This window comes from Apostichopus japonicus, chromosome 8 (assembly GCF_037975245.1).
Source record: "Apostichopus japonicus isolate 1M-3 chromosome 8, ASM3797524v1, whole genome shotgun sequence".
Taxonomy (NCBI): Eukaryota; Metazoa; Echinodermata; class Holothuroidea; order Aspidochirotida; family Stichopodidae; genus Apostichopus; species Apostichopus japonicus.
In genome coordinates, this window is record NC_092568.1 from 26488021 (window position 1) to 26508140 (window position 20120).

The 20120-nt window shown below is 36.8% G+C and overlaps 2 protein-coding genes across 3 annotated transcripts in view; one reads left to right on the top strand and one right to left on the bottom strand.

Annotated features, from left to right (window-relative positions):
* The first annotated feature begins 4928 nt into the window (after positions 1 to 4928).
* Positions 4929 to 11401, top strand: LOC139971359 (glutathione-specific gamma-glutamylcyclotransferase 1-like). The gene is made up of 3 exons (XM_071977724.1): positions 4929 to 5235; positions 6292 to 6327; positions 9716 to 11401. The coding sequence occupies exons 1-3, from the start codon at positions 5047 to 5049 to the stop codon at positions 10136 to 10138; spliced, it is 648 nt and encodes a 215-aa protein (XP_071833825.1). The 5' UTR covers positions 4929 to 5046; the 3' UTR covers positions 10139 to 11401.
* LOC139971354 (chromatin-remodeling ATPase INO80-like) overlaps positions 11132 to 20120 on the bottom strand; it is a 112034-nt gene continuing 103045 nt past the window's right edge. For both annotated transcript variants that reach the window (XM_071977716.1, XM_071977715.1), the window contains exon 32: positions 11132 to 17608. In XM_071977716.1, the coding sequence (XP_071833817.1) occupies positions 17433 to 17608 (176 nt within the window). In that variant the 3' untranslated portion in view covers positions 11132 to 17432. The remainder of the gene's footprint in view (positions 17609 to 20120) is intronic.

Sequence of the window (20120 nt, forward strand, 5' to 3'; positions counted from 1 at the left end):
ATCATCATATAGTATGCATAACTGGAGATATTCCCTCTAGAGAAATGCTCCTTTTACCTGTGCGAGCAAACTTATTTCAGAATGCTTGACACTTCTGTCTCAAGTAAGCAGGGATACTTCTGTTTCAGTAAGCATGGGATAAATGAGGCGTTGAGTTCAAGGAGACCTCGGAAAGGTTTTAGTCCAAACGATGATAGTATAGACATAATAAACTTAATGGACACTGTTCTGTGCTGCTTTCTGAGAATTACGGTATATCATATCAATTTCTCATGTAAGTGAAGATGTGTCCAAATTTCCGAACATTTTCTCGTCTTCTGTTGAGCATGGAGGTAAAAACAGAACCTCCATGTGTTGAGCAAGAGAATATAGTGGAGATGGTTCATGTTGTTGTCCTCAATCTTTACTAACAAACGTTATGAATACACGTCAACTGTGAAAACGTGGTGTAGCGATTAGAGCGGCGGTACGCAAATTACGCTATGGGGTGTAACCACGAAAGTGGGGTCGCGAAAAACTTTCGGTGCATGGGTCGCGGGAATTTTCCAGACGTCGACATTTTACCTACAGTTTTCCGAGCTTGTCGAAAGAGAACGATTAAGCTTGTTTCCTTACTCTCGTCGATCGCACAAGACCATATAGCCTTCATGTAATTTGAGCATCGTTTCTGACGAGTGGACAGGTGGGAGGGCCTGAGGAGTGGACAGGCGGGAGGGCCTGAGGAGTGGACAGGCGGGAGGGCTTGGGGAGTGGACAGGTGGGAGGGCCTGGTTGGTCGTGACTCAGTCCCCGTGGGAGATTCGGAGTTTGCTGACCGCTGGGTTAGAGTAACCGACCGACAACGTCTAGGGTCCCGGATAGAACCTCGCCGGGAACCATATTACCGTACTAAAACCAATACTAACACTAACACCGATAAGTACACGTTTGCGTTTAAATTGCAACTTTGTTATACACTCTAACCAATCTTTCGATGTGCACTTTACCCCGATACAAGTCAAACCAACTAAGACATGATGTGGTGACGATCGTTCGATTGCGCCGTAATAGGGAGTTATCAACCAGTCCAAGTACTCAGAAAATGTGCTTTTATGACAAAACTTCAAACGTTATGCTTAACGGCCCTCAGTATTATCCCCAAATATACTAGAAAATTAAAACAATAGCCAGTCTTGTTCAAACTGTAAACAAATGTTGTACTTACACCGTACAAGAATTGCCCTCTATGAAGACATTTAATTAACACTTTTTACAAAACTCTGGGATTTAAAAAAAAATATGGTGAGAAGTTTGAAACTTCAAGTGATCAACTTTACGAATTAAACATGATAAACGTTTGGGTCAATACTGATGATTTTTAACTTCATCGTATCACGTGTGGCTTTGGTGGATTTCGGTATACCTCATGCACCTTACCTTTATGGCACACGATACCAGGCTCGCATAAAGGCTTTTCTATGGTGTGTTGGTGCGTTTACTGGAAATGTGGACACCGTCCTGGTAGAAGGCTATGGTTTATTATTAAGTGGTCCTGAATGCAAAACGGTGAACTCATATTCAACGATATCATTTTCCTTTTTGGTAACATTTGAAGCAGTAAATATTTTCGTCTCCCGCAGCACGAAAAGACCATACTCTACCCAAAGAAATGTGGACAGTTGAAATAGGACGGGAGAGGAAGTGCGTACGCAGCCGTCGCAACCCGCACCCCCACCTCCACCCCCACCCAGCCTTTGTTATGAAAATTTAATTCAGATTGCTGTTTTTAACCTTTTTGCAGAGCACATTCACAGTGTCTTCCTCACGTGGAAACGACGTTTTGGGAAACTTTCTTTTGAAAACATTTGAAATTTTGTTCATGCATATCAAATGGTGAGATACCTCACACTGCAGTGACAACTGGTTCGTACTCAGTGTCATACAGTGAGACATGAATGACACTATAACTATATATATTACAAACGCGCCCTTTGAAAAAGAAAGAGAAAGCAAACTGGAAATTATGCGCTGGTGACTCCGTGCGTTTGAGGAGTAGGAGAAGGGATATGAGGATGGGGGGGGGGGGGTAACATTTTGAAAATATAGTTCTTATAGGCAACTAGTATTACGCAGAAAGAAAGGATGAGGGGAGAGAGACAGGAGCCGACCTTTTGGACTCACGCCAGGGTACACTTGCTTTATATATAACACTTACCAGCATGCAGGCGAACGATGGTATCAACTAAGGAGTAGTATTAAAATACCCTCACCGTGAGCCAAGGCCCTTCTTCCTTACTTTTGGCAAATCTTCAATTACTGTTATCGCTTAAACACGGCATCATAAAATCAGAACGTTATCAGTATTCAAAACTGAAGAACGGATCCCAGTCGGGATAGAAATATGAGACATAATGTTTGCAAACTTGGTATAAACTCCATCCGCTTCTGTTCCGTTTCAAAGGATATCCATTCGTAAACATTGTTTATAAATCCGAGTCCTGAATATATATATATATATATATATATATATATATATATATATATATATATATATATTCAGAACTCGGATATATGAACTATGAACAGAACTATGTATATATATATATATATATATATATATATATATATATATATATATATATATATATATATATATATATATATATATATATATATATATATATATATATATATATATATATATTCAGACTGCTATAGCAGTAAAAGGCTTTCACGTGCGAGATCGGCAGGCCGATATATATAGCCACAAGGTCACGTATTGATTGGTTCAACCATTTTCGTCCAAAGACTATCACATATTCAGATATGGAAGCCGCGAGACAGGGTTAATTCTAGGGCAGCTTCTTTAATTTCAGTTTCAAAAAACGATCAATATATTGGCTGAACTAATCTGAGGACGATATATAAAGTGGTGTCAAGTTGATGTTTTTGCTATAATATTCTCCAAACTGTTAATATTGGCTTTCATTGCGCAAGTCGGGATAAGGCTTAGTATGTGATGTTTAAAACTTTCGCTGGAAGGAATCGAGAATATGTTATTAATCGCTTTGGATGTATGGAGGGGGAGGGGTGGTGTGGTGGAGCGTCCGGGTCAGAGGGATGGGGTCAGATGAGGTGGATAAAGGTGGTTGGCCCGAGAGTCTGTCCATACGTGTTCTGTGCCGGGGCATTCGGGTTCTGAAACAAGCCCTCCTTTCTAATGTGAGAAGCTTATTGAACAAATTTGCTTCCGAATTACTTACTTAAAATGGCTATTCAAAGGATCAATATCTTGGCCATTCAAAGCTGGATATCCAGCCAATGAACTCGGAAGCTATCGTTGTGATCGGAACTACTTGTATATGAACAATGACAAATAACAAGGATTTATTCACAACGGTATGGTCAGAATGAGGTTTTGCCATTGTACAACAGCGACCGTAAGAGACTGGAGGGGCGGTTTTAAACATAGTCATAACTGGAATCGGCTCTTCTCCAATTTACACGGTACCGTATACTTACTTGGGTGGGGGGGGGGATGGGGCCACAATAATGGACTATACCCGCATACTAGGCTGGATCCTGTAAGGGTCTGACTCAGTTCACCATATTTATTGCCTGTGAGGAAAAGAGTCAAGTGTATAGATGATATACTGAAGAAAAATAGGCTGTTAAAATGTCAACTTACTTCAAAATCGTTTCGTTTGCGAATTGATCCTCGTGGATGGCATTTTTTACTATTGGCGTTTGTAATAAAAATTTCAATTGAAATCATGAATAGTTTGTGCGTGCGATTAGGTAATATAGGCTGTTAATGATAAAATGAGCCTTCTCCATAATCGAACGGAATGTCAACTTTTTATTGGTAATAATTAAGCTGTCGAAAAGACAGGTACCGTATATTCGTTGGGCGGATACCGTTATAGTGTACTCGTTAAGTAACACCAGGGAGTTGTTTACACTGATCGGAACATAACGTATGTAGACGCTTGGTTAACAGCGTTCACATGTTAACGAAGGGGGTTCTCACCCCAACCCATTTTCGCTAGGGTGACATCATTGAAAACGGATACATGCTAACGGTTACACCCAGGCCCACAACACCATGATCCCGCAATCTGCAGCGGACCATTTCTAGGTATAGCATGTCGTGTGATGGCCAAACACTATCTTCTTTGCTGACCATGAAGGATAGCAAATTGCTAAACGCAGCAACCCTGATCATCTCTATATACGGATTGCGACGGAAACCCGTTTGGCAGTTGGGTAACAAACATCTGGTCAGTAATCTTACCAGAAGGAAACAAGTTTGCTGACGATCTCTTGATAAATATAAAAAGGATCTGATTAGTTACAACACCAACTACAGATCTAAAACGTCATGTTGCCATAAATAGGTTAAACCGGTCGTCTTCAGTGTGAGACTAATGAAAATATTAGCGACTAAAATGGAACATAGAGGACTTGCATTTCAAAGGACCCACGAAGGTCAGTCACGTACGGTTCCATTCGAAAGTAAAAGAGACGGCTTCATTCACACATGAATGTAACTGAAATCAATTTATTTAGGTTACAAGTGTCTGAAAAGCAACTAATCCTTTACTCAATAAGATATAATCTCGTCATTAACACAATTTGTTTTATTGTATTTTGATTTCATCGATCTACCCGTGACAAACCACGAGTTTCGTTTGTTTACATCATCTTCCAAGCGCACATGTTTATCATTGCATCATTCATTCAACCACCCACGTTATTGCGTCAGAACCCGCGTTGCGCGGAACAACGACTTTGACTGACAGCATGCCAGCACGGCCTCCATGATAAAACTTACTTGTGATTGACTGAAACAGACCATGTGACTGTATATATGATTATTCATATATCCGGTTTTCCACGTACGCATGCTTGTGCATCCGGTAACGTCATATGTCAACAAATAATAGTGATTGCTTGCCAAGTTGTGGCTACGGTCATGTGTAAAAAACTAAAAATATACTTCGTTATAGGATAACACTGCAGGAAAACTTCATTGTACGCAAAGATTTAACAACAAAATAGACTGAAATGCCTCCCCAACAGTTCGGGAATCCTCTTGAAGGACTGTCAATGTACTCATCACTTTGGATTTTTGGATATGGATCTCTAATTTGGAAGCCAAACTTTGAGTTTTCAGAGAAGAAAATAGGCTGCGTAAAGGGATTCGTTCGTAGATTCTGGCAGGGATGCATTAGTTATAGAGGTGTGACAGGTTCGGTAAGTAAAAGCCGATAACTTTAAAGATTCCTAATAGCTTTACCATCATCACATTTTAAGCACATCCTGTACTCTAAAGCCGTAAAATTGGCTTTGAAATTTATTCACCAAAGAGTATTGTTCCGAAGTGCTGACAACGTTGCTCAGTTGTAACTCAACTCTAGTGTGCAGTGCAGTAGTCATGGTACAGCCGAAGGCTAGGCCAGTTAGTTACTAGCGTTAGGCTAAGTCTAGCTTAGTAAACGCTTTAACATGATTAGACCTAACGTTAGGACTACTTTCAAACCAAGTAACAGTTACGACATAGGATGTGTGCCCATGACTGTTGCAATTAACAGTCATTGCTCCACAATAGAGAACTACAAAAGCCAAAGAACTTTTCTGTTCTATCAGGCCTCAAAGTTAGTCTGCTCAGCCAAGCAGACAGATTGTATTGTTTAATAAATTATTATTTGTGAATCATTGCTCCGTTTAGACAGGACAACAGTATCATATTTACCCACTGCCAATGTTAAATATGCCTTTGCATCTATGGGTATGAATAATGGTTTTATGGGAACGATGCGTTGCAGGCCTATCTTGTTTATGTTTGTAAGATGTTGCTTGACACATGAATGTTTTGCTAGGGTTTGTGCATTAGGTAGCTGATAGCCATTGTGGGATATGCAGTCTATCTAAACTTGGACTAAACATGTGGCACTGTCCATCATTTCTGCCTAACTGTAACCTTTCTTGTACTTACGGTGTGTGCTTGTAAAACCCATACATGCAACATTTGGGTCTTCCGCAAATGACACTTGATGAATCCTGACAGCCGAAGTTGTAACAGCCTGGTTTGCGGCCAAGGGATTCGTTAAACTGATGTTATGTTTGTAGTTAAAACATGTACCTCCATGATGTAATTCCCTCCTTCCATGGTTTCCATACATTTGTGAAGTAGTGTTTAAATCATATGTATAGTTTTTAATCGTACATGTTGCAATTTTGTAGCTTTGATTTTATGTGAATATGAATATATTCAATACTTAACTTTCACCCTTTTCTTTGATTTTATAGCCTGGAAGAGTAGCTACACTTGTGAAAGAAGACCAGGTAGGTGTACTGAGTTCTTCCCCTCTCCCCCTCTTGTTTTATAAGGTCCCATAAATATATGTGAATAAGATTGTGGTCATAAGTTTCAGTTAGTGTATTCTCAAAAAACCAAAATTGTCAATGTGATACAATCAATGATATGCCTCTCCATTTCCCTTTTTAGCTTCAAAGTTGTTAAAATGCTTAACTTGAGGCTCATAGTATACAAACAATACTATGGTTCCCGGTTAGTTGAAAGGGACAGTAAGTTTGATGGACAGACAGTTTGATGGGACAGTTTGAAGGGACAGAGAAATTTTATGTCAAAGTTAGCAAATTCTCACTGACCAGAAACCTGATGTGTAAAAGGTCATGAACGTACAGGTCACCGTGTGACGTCATTCTGCGGAGTGTACTGCGAAACAATAACAATGGGCTTTCAATGTACTTCTGATAAGAAAGTGAGCCTTTTATTAAATTCACTCTTCCAATATACATGCTGCTGTGAGAAAGAAATGGTTGTTTGAATTGTTCACACATTTGTTAACTCATTTTGGGTAGCAATTCTTCAATTAAAAGTAAATAATGGTTAAAAAACACTGCCTAAAAGTCTGGTCATATTTCGCTGCTATTATAGGCCAGTACACTTACTGTGCCGTAGGGTATCGAGGTCTTGCCACATTTGATATGCCTACCTTGTGAAATATGTCAACATCTTGGGTATATTTAATTTGTTGTTGCAAAGAATCGTGTTTGTAGTAAGTTTCCAGTCAGTGGATTCCATATTAATCGAATCCATGAAATGTAAAGCTTTGGGTATGTCTCAGTCTCACTGCCATAGTGTAAAGCTTTCAGAAAGTCTGAACTCCACAAAAGCATATACGCAAGTGAAGGGAACACCACGGTGAAAAAAAGTTAAAAAAAACGTGTGACAGATTCCATATTCCATACAGAGTTTCAAAATTTTAAAAATGCAAAAACTTTTACCGTCTCAGTACAATATATACATGCCTACAATACATATCGTCTGTACATGTTAGTGTTCATCACTCAGTTAGCTCCATGCGTAGTGTTGTGTAGTTGGTTCTGCAAAAGAGGGCCTATTGTACAGTGTACTTTTATTGTAATTGATCTTTTTTTCTTGCACCTATGGGGTAAATCATGGCTGAAGATAAACAATTGAGTATGCACATCGGAATAACAGGGTAATTGTGGCTAATTGTGGCTTTAGAGGGCCTCTGCGTAGATAATACTGCCTATAATACATGTTTGTGTGAAGTGCGCTGAACATATATTCGCCTGCAGATGGTGGGAAACACTGGGAGTGAGAAAGTCTTCGCGGGTGCTACTTTCAAAATTAATACAAAGCCCGCGACGTGTATCGTCAGTTTGATGACTGGGAAATGAAAAAAAAACTTAAATTTCGTTTTTCAGAAGTGTTTTTGCAACCACCTACTATACAATTCGTAGGCATTTCGATTTTAACAGTATGACAGAGTGTCGGCGTAGTGTTAATAGTGCTGACGTGAATAGCTTGATCAAAATTTTCCTCAACTGACTCCGCTCATGTACGTCACATGAGCGCTCGGAATTTTTGCGAAAAGAGCAAATTCCTTGTCCAAAAGTGCTAGGTTTAATCAAGTTTTACGTTCCAAAAGTCCCCCCAAAAAATAATACAATGTGCCATACATCAATGGAAAGGTACAAGAGTAAATATTCAATGTGACATAATTTGAACGGATTAGAGGATGTCAAAAAAACCCCACCAGCTATGCCTCTAAAATTCTTGCTGGAACAGAAAATTCGGCGAGTAGGTCTCCAGTAAATTTCGCCCAACAAAATGAAATGAAAATGAAACCAAAGAACAAAGGTTGGTACTTAAAACTCATTGTTATATATAGTAGTTCACAAACAAATGAAACTGTTTAACATTTATGCCAACTCAACATCTATGCCAACATTACAGGTGGCATTACTGTACAATGTTGTAGTTTGCATTAAATTTGGTACATGATACCCAACCATTCAAAGACCAGACATAGAGAAGTAGTGTTATCCACTTATCCAGAGAGATCTCGTAGGTAGGAAGACGGTTGGATGGTTTAGTTTTAAGTGACAGATAGGCAAACCCACGGCAAGTGTAATTCCCAAACCAGTGACTAGATTTCAAAGGTGGCATAGCACCGTGTAACCCTCTTCGGCTTGAATCTGATTCCCGCACTCATCAGTACATTTCTTGTAATGGCAGAATGCTTCTTCTTCTGCTCTTAATTGTCCTTTATCAACTCGTTACATCATTCCTTTCTGAATAGACTATAATTAAAATGCAAAGTTACACAATGACCAGCTTCACATATTTTTATAGGGCTTGTTCAAGGTTACCTGTTCAGACGCTTTATATAGAAACGAGTGAAACAATTGTCTTGAAATATTAAAAATGCTTAGGTAAATCATCTGAATTGACAAACTTGCAATATATAGTTGGTAGGCAAGTGTTTGCAAGGTGGGACAACTTTCAGTACAAAAGCAACAGTTCTTTCCACAGAAGTATACCGCTCTGTTTGTCCAACTCGTTTTTTGAGTTCACATCACTAGTCGATCTTGACTTAAAACCATTTTGCCAACCTCTGTAATCTCTCCTGAGTTGAACTTATTTAATATTGAAACAACTGCCCTCCAAATTCCATCGTAGAACTATATAATCTCGGTATTCATAAAGGAAAAAAAAAGGAAACATTATCCACTTATGTTGCCGAGCAGCATGATATATGCAGCATCTGCATAGAGGCTGGACTTGATCAGAATTTTAATTAAGGACGAAAGTTGCTAGCTGACAGCTAGAGCCTTTTTGCAGACACTTCATGAAATTGAAAATGTTTGGAGATTGACAAATGGATACTTTGAAGTGTTTTCTCTCTAAGCTTGTAAAGAGCTACTTCTGCAGTATGCAAATAACTGAAAAATATATTGAAAAGATGCAGCGAGATGAAGAAATAAAAGACGAAAGTAAAAAAAAGTGGAGGTGAGAACAAAAGAGCCAATGACTTAGGGGGATATCGATCTTGGAAAATTGTATCCTCTCACTGCTTCATATTAGAGAGGGCAGAGAAAGGACAATTACTAGACAACTTGTGTGTTTAAGTCAGCCGAGTGGATTTTCAGTTGCAATAGCTTTGTTTTAAACATGATCGTAATTGTTCAACTTAGATCCACACCATTCCTACAAATGCTAATTAATTTGCAGAGAGGAATCAAGAGGGAGAACCTTAAATTATCCATTGGTTAATATATATATATATATATCAGTACAGAATGAATTTGCATCCTTGAAAATCAAATTGCCTGCAAGAATTTAATTTCTTGAGCCAGTGCTGACTGTAAAATAGACTTTATCTTCTTGTTTCTTTAGGGAACGACATGGGGCGTGGCATTCCAGGTCAAGGGAGAAGAGCAGGTTTTAGGTGCTTTGAAACATCTAAATATGAGAGAAGTAGTAACCGGAGACTATCAACTACTCACACTAACGTTCTATGCACAAGACGGTTCAGAGCTTTCAGTTTTGGCCTATGTAGCAACACCTTGTAACAGAAACTATCTCGGCCCTGCATCATCTGAAGATATTGCCAAGGATATAGCTTGCTCCTCGGGTCGAGCTGGACCAAATACAGAATATCTCTTCAGAATTGTTGAATTTATGCGAGAGCTCCTTCCCGAGGTAGAAGATGAACATTTGAATGAGGTTAACCAATACACTAAGGATTTCATTGAGTGCAATAGACAACAAAGCGGGTCTCTTCATCAAATTCACCATTATAGCTTACTTAATACTTGAGGCTGAAAAATATTAAAATGTCTGCATTATTGTGCCAGTTACTGCAATGAAACCAGTATCATCTTATTCATTTTTAATGAAGTGTGATCATGTTTGAATTATTATTATTGTTTTTAAGTTACGTGTGTGATGTACCTTTCTTCCAGTTTAATTTATTCCGGTGACAACTTTGCAAGATTTTTATGTATCTTCTATTAAACAACTGTATCTGTTCTTGCGACACTAAACCATGTTTATCTTGCCTTAATCCTGGAAATACAGAGTTTTGCCTGTATCATGTTCTCCAAAGAAGTCTGTTTCCAAAAATGTTTATGTTTCTCTGCTATTGTAAACCAAAGGTGCGCATATTTATGGTATGGTAACCACCCTGTAGCATTTTCCCAGAGAGAATTTTCTAGCACCTCACTCATTATGCTACACAGTTGTTTCTTATATAAGTAAAATTGATATTTTTTAAAGTGTTTTTTGTTTTTAATCAATTGCATTATGCTAACTTCAAAGATGCTCAGTACATTATTGGTTTCCTATTAAAGTACATTTATAATGTTCTAAATTTTAGTGACATTATTACAGTATCTGTTTAGTTTACAAACTTCTGTATTTCAATGGTAACTGCTCCAAGCTATTATATTGTGATATGTCACAACAGATAAGATCTGTCAAACTTTATAGAAATGTTGGTAATATTAATAATTTTAAAGAACTATAAGGACATCTGCCAGTTATAATTCAAGATTGAAGAAATGAGTATATTGAAAATGGGTTACAGCTCGAAGGAAAGGAGAAATGAGATACCTTGCCATACAGCAAAGTTATATAGTTATACCTCAAATTTTAAAAACCCAGAATTGTTTAACCAATTCCACAAATTTTATCCTAGATTTCTATCATTTATGGGAAATCTTGCACAGGGTATTGTTCACTAATCTATTTACTGATTCATCATGCTGTGTGTGGTAAAAAAAACTAGAGACTTATAGTAAGTTCAAAGAGTTTTATATTTAAGCAATAAAAGTTATTATTCAAGTCACAATTCCACTTTTGAGAGTATTTGAACATATTCAGCAATGCACAACTACCATTTTTGTGTAGGGGAAAGGGATCTTTGAGCAAATTTTGTAAAATAGGAGTTGCTTAGATGAAAAAATGGTGCTGTAGTTTGAAAGAATAATGAGATGGTCACATTTGTTGTATTAATGTTCACAAGCCTTTATTTACATCTGCAATTCCAAAAATTATATATTTATTAAATAAACATGAAAATGTCTTCCTTCATTATTGTGTTATTAACTTATCAAATCATATCCAATATTATTACATGCATAATAACAATAACTTCAGGGCAAAGTGAGACAATGTCAAGCACAAATATTTATTGATAATTAATAACTTGCTTGTATTACAATTGGACACTTCCAGACTGAGAATGTATTTCCAATCAAGCATTCTTACCTGAGTACTGGAATATTATTAAAGCAATTAAAATAAATAGTAACCACACAAATATATACTAATGTGTGACCAATTTCCTTCTACTCTAAAACAAAATAAAAGGAGTGCTGTGGAAATGTTTAAACAGTACTGCCCAAAATGCATATGGAAGAATTGTGCTGTTTTGAATACTAACAATTTTCAGGAAGAGCAAACATTTTGGAAACAGAAGTGAGGCTTGGGGGCTGTAAGTCGGCTCCTGAAACCTACACTCTTTTACATGCACCTCAAGACCACAAGCAAAAGTATTTAAGCCATAGCTACAAGGATGACCCTTAGGTCTACCCCATGAACCCCTTCTTCCAGAAATGTTTTGCTTGCCTCATTTTACTTTTGGCACGAGAGTGCTAGTTCACAAAGGTAGCTATACCGTTATGTATCTCTGGCTATGAGAAAATACCTTTTATCAAAAAAGTTTACACATAATGAAGGAAAGGGGGAGGGGCATGGGGGAGGATACTACAGTAATCATCTTGATCATCTCTTTCAAATTGGGCAATGATGATAGATAAATCTTGACTTTGGTGATACTTTCCTCTTATCCACTTGTCCTCAATTGTGGTTACCCACTGAGTCAATGAGAAAGCAGAGGGCCCCCACAGAATTTTTTGGGACGTGAAAAACATATATTTGTATTCACATATATTTTTTTCAATATGTGATATAACCGGGTGGTTTTCAACCGCACAGGCACGAAAAAAAATCTTTTCTCCAAAAAATTGGTAAAGATGTACCCTAAAAGTAAACTTTTAGTGCACGAATGTAGTTAAAAATAATGGAAATGATAGCACCATTTGCATCTAAGCCCTTTTCGAAAAGCAACCCCACTCCTTATACTCCTCCCCCAGGAAGGCGATCCACCGCTATATGTCTGAAAATGGGGACAGAAATTTGACTTTGCACTCCCACGCCAAGAACCTGGCTACGCCCCGGTAGGTGATACCTGCATTTCATGTCCTACGACAGTGGTTACCCAATGAGTTCATCGATCAAAGTCTGTACGACACTGCAGGACTTCCTACCAGGTTGTTTGATGTTGTACTTTCGTATTGTGAATTCCTTTGTTGGTTCAACAATATTTAGGCTTTTGCTGCCAAATTTCGCAGGTGAGACACCTTGGGAAACTCTATCTCGTCTGGGTTCTGTGGGAATTAAAGACTTGTGAAAAGAAGCTTAACAATCGTCTGAATTCAATATCACATTGTTATGATTATAACACTATTGATATCTCTTCAATAGGTGTCTTTGCTTTGAAGCATTTCCCTCCTTTGTAGTTTTTAATTGGTGTGTGAAAAAGTCATGTCGAGCTATTTTATTGATACCTGATAAGACCAGAGAAGTGATTTAGAAAGCAAAAATGTTCAGAATGTTCCACGTATTTGGTGTACCTTCTGGCCTGATTGCTAAATTTCCAAAACAATTTCCAATCAATGCACATGATACAGCAAGGGTGGCCTGTATGAACAAAGCCTAACTTTAATGTGAAGATAATCTACTGTCATGATTTATGTACAAAATTAATCATTACCAATGCTGTCTTACCCCACCCCTTAATTCTCCCACCCCCCCAAGAAAATGAAATTTTTTTCCTTAGATATTAGAACATTGATTTTAAATCCATACACTACTTTAATGCAGTTTTTTGCAAAAATTGTGTAACCAAATAAAACTAAATGCCAAATAAAACTAAAAAACCTTTTTATTGATGAGAGATCAGGAATTACCTCAGACATCAATGTAAGATATAACCCTTATTTTGTTTTCATCTAGTGTATTTTCATTTAAATTTGCATCAAAACATGTTTCCCTATACCTGTTTTAATACTATCAGTAGCAACAAACTATATCAATAAAACTGAAATGTAAATAGTAAATTCCAGGCTTGCCATTACACTCATTTGAAATAGCCTAACTACCCCACTTCCACCACCCCCCCAAATGAATAAATAGACAGATTTTTCTATTTTTAATTAGTTTTTTTTCCATTGAGCAGTGTTAATCAGATTTTTTTGTATTTTTCCAAGGTCTCAGACTAGCTTCATGGTTCGACATATTATGTACACGTTTTAACTTTACCAAATTTGTTTTCATTTCTCTAACAAAACAAATTTACATACATTGTTATACCAAACAGTAATTACCTACATTAACAGATCCACCTGCCTTGATGGAATGAGCTAATGATTCCTGATAATTTTCTCAATTAATTTGTTTATTTTGTGAAGTCATCACTCACTTTTTGTGAAAACAGACAAAAGGCAGCCATACGGTCAACTGTAAGAGTAGCCTGCAACACGAAGTCTCAAATCTTTCAAGACGTGATCTTTACAATAACTTCCTCATTACCATGTTGCTTTTGTATTAAGCTGTCGGATTAATAACACCACCTACGTAGGTGTGTATCCAGGTGGGATGGGGGGGGTAAGGGGGGGGGGAGAGGTAAGGGGGAGAGGTTAGAATGTTACACCACATTTTAACCTCACACATACATTCCAAAGTAGTTATTAGCACAACAATGGCTTGTTGACAATGAGTAAAACCTCTTTTGAAACCAATCAATTGTGCATTCTGCAAAGCTTTGTTTGTGGTCTAAATATGTCTCACAATTCACCAGTTGACATCTAACTGCTTCATGTTTACAATCTGTGGAGGGGGGGGGGGACCTGGACCCCCTACATGCTTCAATGTCCACAAATTTACAATCCCACCCCCGCTCCTGGTGAGGATGACACATGTTTATGCTGGTAGGGTAGATCACCTGAAATTAATACTTTAGACATGGAGGAGTCACAGTTCTATTTTCTAAAGTGCTGTATGAATAGGAACCCCTTTAACACCCCCTACCCTCACCCTCCCCCCACCACTTGTCCGTTTATATTTTGTGAGGTCAAATCTTGAATATGCTAATGTTAAAAAAAGAAAGAAGAAAAGGAAGTAGAAACATAAACAAACAAACAGCACATTTCAGCCTATTATTGGCATATATTTCTGGTCACATCAGTTGGCAAGTTTTTCTGTAGTTTCTTTCTTATGCATGACATTGTGAAGAAATTACAATTTCCACATAAACAGTTGAAACTACAAAAAGGTGATTAATTAATAGTTATATAATTTGCCATGTAAAAATACGAACACATCATAAACGTAAGAGCCAAGCTGTTCCTATCCTCTTACATCGTGTTTAGCTAACTCCAATTCCTTGACAAAGGTTGGCAAAGGATTTGATCTCAATTTATACTAATCTAAGTGCACGATGCTTTTAAATAAATCACAATACACACTCAATATTTGACCTCTTGACATTCGCAGTAGCCATATTGTAATAACAAAGCCGGAAAAGAAAGAGGAATAAGAATAAGAAAAGTTGAAGTGATCACCACATGTTTTTATCCTCTTAAAATTCCTCAGCAAAAACATCCTGTGCTCAATAGACCACATGTCCATTCTACTGTACATTTGTCATGGCTCTATTTGACAATTACTCCAATGATCACTTGACTGGTGCCCCTTTTCCACTTCACGCCAGGTGAAATTCACTTTGACTGGCACATGTTCAGGCTAATAAATCAGAACACAAGTCGATTATGCAATACTATAAAAGCTACTGATCTAGGCCCACAGATGATTACACATCTGGCAAATCATTATTTTAGTATCTTCCGACTCTCTCCTCTTTTTTATTTTTTATTACCGTTGCTGGTTCATTGCACTCTGAGTTATTACAAAGTACTTCACAGCTGGACAGCGCTTGTGTTTGCTTTGCAGAGGCCCAGGTTCATCAACATTTTATGGTACAGTTTGTGTACATTCCAATGTAAAGCAAGCAGGTAATTGTCCTGTTATTCATGAGTTATTGCAACTTACACATTAATACTTAGTTTTATTATTTTAAGCAGACACATCAGTCATGATTGGTTCCATTCTACTTCCTCCTAAATGATACCACGGTTAAGTGGCTATGACTACCGTCTCTAAAGAGGAATCAGAGGTGTATCGTTTGACGGTATCTCATTCTCTGACAATGCTGGCTCCACGCAGGTCTGACCGCCGAGTATAAAGTCAAAATTGATTCTAACTTCCTGAGGAGCGAAGAGAGACTTCTCTGACATTAAGAGACGTAGGCAAATGCTGGCAGCAAATGTATACGTATGGTTGTGAATGTGACAAACTAGGATGGCTGCAAAAAAGTAGCTTGGACGATATCATTACACATTACAAAAAAGAGAGTTTGTTGAAGATTCCTTGCCAAGAATGACCTGAGAATATTCATTTGTTGACCATCGAAGATGCATCACATTTTAAACTCTTGTTCTTTTCACCTTTAAACTAGCAACAGATTTGCAAACCAATTTGAAAGGTTGTCACTGTTCCTATTTTGTTTTTACTGACAATGAAGGAGTAAACTGAAGCTAATATCTTTAAATACTAAGTGACAATATTTCACTTGTATGCTCCCCTTCGGTTGAACTAAGTGATACCTTATCGCTTCACTATTTCTCGTGCCATTCGCCGTGATACAAAAAAACAAAGAAGGCATATCACAACTTCACGGCCAATCTACACAGAGCCATGGCTTCCTCTTCAATCAAGATGTTGAAGCATGTGAAGAATTAAGATTGTTTTACTAAGAATGTGAACTGACTCTCTCAAAGACATTTAAGACTATAAGATAGTGTGCATTCACTTACCGTAGTATAAAGAAGCATAAAAACCTTGATTAATTGCAAATGTAAAGTATGACATCTTCTGAAAATGACGTCAAGACAGTGCGATGCCAAAGTGTAAAGCGAGACTTTATCAAAACATATCGAAACCTTGATTCATTCAAACGGAGAATATATCATCTCAGCAACGCTTTAAGAAAAGATCATGTTTTTCACCGTTGGAAGAGAACATTATATCGTTTATAAGCTATTACGTGATAAACTATTGGTGTCTCCAGACTGCTATAAACCTGTTATCATGGGTAGGATGATATATTCCTTTGCACGTGACAAGAGATTAACACTTTACCAACTTGGTATTTGCTAAACATAAACTTCCAGATTCTTTCTTCAAGATAATGACTAGCATTAATTCTTGACAGAGATATTGATGAAATTTTGGTCTTTTTAATTCAGAAAGCAGATTGCAATTTTTTTTAAAAATCCCTTACTTCGAAAGAAATGGATATTTTAGTTCAAAGATCTTACAAATTGAAATTGTGCTGTAATGGGACATTACAGCAACATTTTATCTTTACTTGCCTTCCTTTAACTTGACTGATGTCGTTCTTAATCATAACATTCTCCAGGAATGGATCATGACATCACATGGTTAAAGACTTCCTCTTACACTATTCTGTCATAATATATATTACAATAGCAAAATGAACTAAAATTCCTTTCGTCTTATTTTGTAAATGCCTTTTCTATTTACATTAGAGGGGAAAATACCTGATTACTTTGAAAATGTTTCGCAATTTTTCCTTCAAGAGTCCTTTCACAGAAAGGCATAAATCTAGGATATATATTTAAATATTAGCCTAGTGGTAGTCCTCCTTATGAACCAACATTTCTATTCAAAGTTCAAACATAAACTCCACAGCTACAGGAGATAAGGGAAATTTCCGAGATTCCAGACTAAAATGACTAAATATTATTTCCATGTTCTCTATAAATAAAATGATCACATATTTGTCTATATGAGTAATGTTGTCCTCAAGAACAGCACCTTATATAAATGGGGAATTGAAAACAAACCAAGGAATGTACCATGGACATACAAGGCAGTTATACATTCATTAGATACAACATAGGCTGTGCTATGTTTTACTCTCCGCAGGTTGTTTGGTTCCGACGGCTCCCTTCTCGGATTCTTCCACCTTCGATGATGAGGATGGCGGCGGTTCTGATTTAGCTACTGTCGCAGAGACGGCCGTGTTATTTGAGGCAGAAGATGTCGATGACAAGGATGAGGGGAGGCTAGGATCTGGTAAACCTACAAGGAAGACAACAAAGAAGATTATTGATTTTATATCAGCAGACTCATGCAGGAAGCTGGTAACACAGATTCAGGAGTAGAGACCTTCACCCCCAGCATTCCCCCAGTCCAAAAGCAAAACTTACATACACATAAACACAGAGTGCATACATACAGAATCAACCCCTCTTTTCAACATGAGGTCAAACTAAGACCTACATCAGTGTCTTTGGTTGATGCTTTTCATTTTCTGTTTGAAATTGTATGGTTTTTACACACAAAAAATGAAAAAAAAAAAAATTTCATGATAACTGGTGTGACTTGGGTGCAGTATAAGTCACAGGTTATTTGTACAGGAACCTTCATGTTTCTGGTAATGGTAAACATATTACCAACAGATTATTGTGTATGTGGGAGATGACAAGTTTGAATTTAATTAAACAGTTAATCACTTTTTAATTAAGAACACCAAGCGGTCATGTAACTACATAATATGTCTTACTTAGATTGAGGAGTCTCCAATTACAAGTTTTACAAAGCTTGGTCAATTTAATTGTGCAATTAACTACAACCTAACACAGAATGCTTCCAAGTTTCATACACATTTAAGGTCACATTATATAAAATCATGGCTCACAACTAATACAACATAATTTGACTGAAATTGAAAAAAAAAAAAAAAACCTGTGGTAGATTGAGAAGGAAGAGGGCAAATGTAATAGAGAGAGTCATTGAGGGCGTTGTACAAGTATTTAACAGTTATTAGGCTATGGGTTAATTAGAAAGGAGTGCCAATGCAGTTAGGAGACAGGTAAGAGAGAAATGAAGTAAATTTTAGAAGAAAACAATTGAATTAGGTCAACCTCACAACTAATGAACTTGTTTTTTATTACATCGACTAAAAAAAAAAATATTACAGATAGCTTAACAGAATTGATCACATAATGTTTTAAATGTAAAAGTATGAAACTATGAAATAAGCCATGAAAAATTGCTCTTTATTCTCGCAGTGAAATCATACTTTGATTTAATAGGAGTATTTGACAGAGACATATGTTGCACCAAAGAGGTTTTCAATATGTTCTACAATAGTTAAACATCCCACTTATCAGCAAGCAATTGTAAATCTTTTTCCCAACTTAAAACTGGATTATGTTGATAATATTACAAAATAATATAAACACATCACACTATTTTGCTGTCCCGGCATCCTGAAAACCACTAAAGAAAACAAATTTGCACAATGACCGTTACACCTTATTTGGGAATAACATTTCAAGGAAGAGAGTTTTGCACAAATGTTTTTGTAAACATACAGTAAATAACGCCGCATTGTGAGTTTGTATGTAATAGTTTCAAAAAAGTTTCATGTATTTTAGGCTTTTTTGAATATAATACATGAATATATTACAAAGGCTTTGTGTAGAAAAGCTGTTCTGCATTTAATCATTTGTATTGCAAATTAGCCAATTTGAATAGCATAATTACGTTATGTGGTTTTAATTTATCCCTGAAAGTTTGCAATGCTGAGTACATTATTCCAATGGAGTGACATGTACCTAATGAAATCGTTTTTATAATTCCTGCCAAACACACACACACACACACACAAGCACACACATGCCAAAAAGAAGTATCCTTGGGATTAGGTAATTATCTAAAGATTTATTACACTAATTTTGCACAATCGATTCCTTTAACAATTTCATGCAAGGTCAAGTTCAGGTCAGTATCACCTGATTGTGTCAGCTGACTCTCTCTCCTGTCAAACTTTACAGACTTTAAGGTTAATTTTATTTCTGCCTGGGACAGACTACAGACTCTGCAACATGTAGATGGTCAACAGGCCACTATATTCCATTAATATACACTGTCCCATGGGCCCTCAACCCCTTACAAACTTGTAATTACTTAAGTAAACAAGTGGAGCTCCTATAAAATTGATGGGAACCAGACAGTGTTAATACATAGCTCAGTTAATATGCACAAAGCAAACAGAGTTCAAATCTGTTAACTGAGAACTTAAAGCATCATTAAGGTTGAAATTTGAAGCCTTAGCAGCCAAATATAGATCTTGTTCTACTCCAGTCATGGAAAGCTTACAACAAGTGTATAACAACAAAAAAACCTAAAAAAAAGAACAATATAAATATATATATATATAATGAAATCCAGACATTGTTATTATTGCATATGGTCACATCAAATCAAGATTTTATATTCAACTTATAAATTTGTTGAAATTATTATTAGAAACAAGGAATGCTTTCGATTGGCTCCGATAGTGTTCTTACCAACATTTTTTATCACCAGTACTTATAACAATGGTTTGACTAGATCAATCCTATAATTTCCCAAACTTAATTTTCGTTTTTACAATCTCTTATATTTCTCTGGTAATTCAAACATAACTTTGTAATTTGCTTTTCATTGGCCTTAGAATCATATTTAATTCATATGGAAATTCATATCACTTAGACAATGTCTGCTAAATATTTACACTGAAGGGTGACATTTGACAAGAATTTAT

Coding starts and splice junctions, on each gene's coding strand:
- LOC139971359 (XM_071977724.1), top strand. CDS start 5,047: ATGCCTCCCCAACAGTTCGGGAATCCTCTTGAAGGACTGTCAATGTAC. Junction 5,236..6,291: donor ATAGAGGTGTGACAGGTTCG/GTAAGTAAAAGC, acceptor TTGATTTTATAG/CCTGGAAGAGTAGCTACACT. Junction 6,328..9,715: donor CACTTGTGAAAGAAGACCAG/GTAGGTGTACTG, acceptor TTGTTTCTTTAG/GGAACGACATGGGGCGTGGC.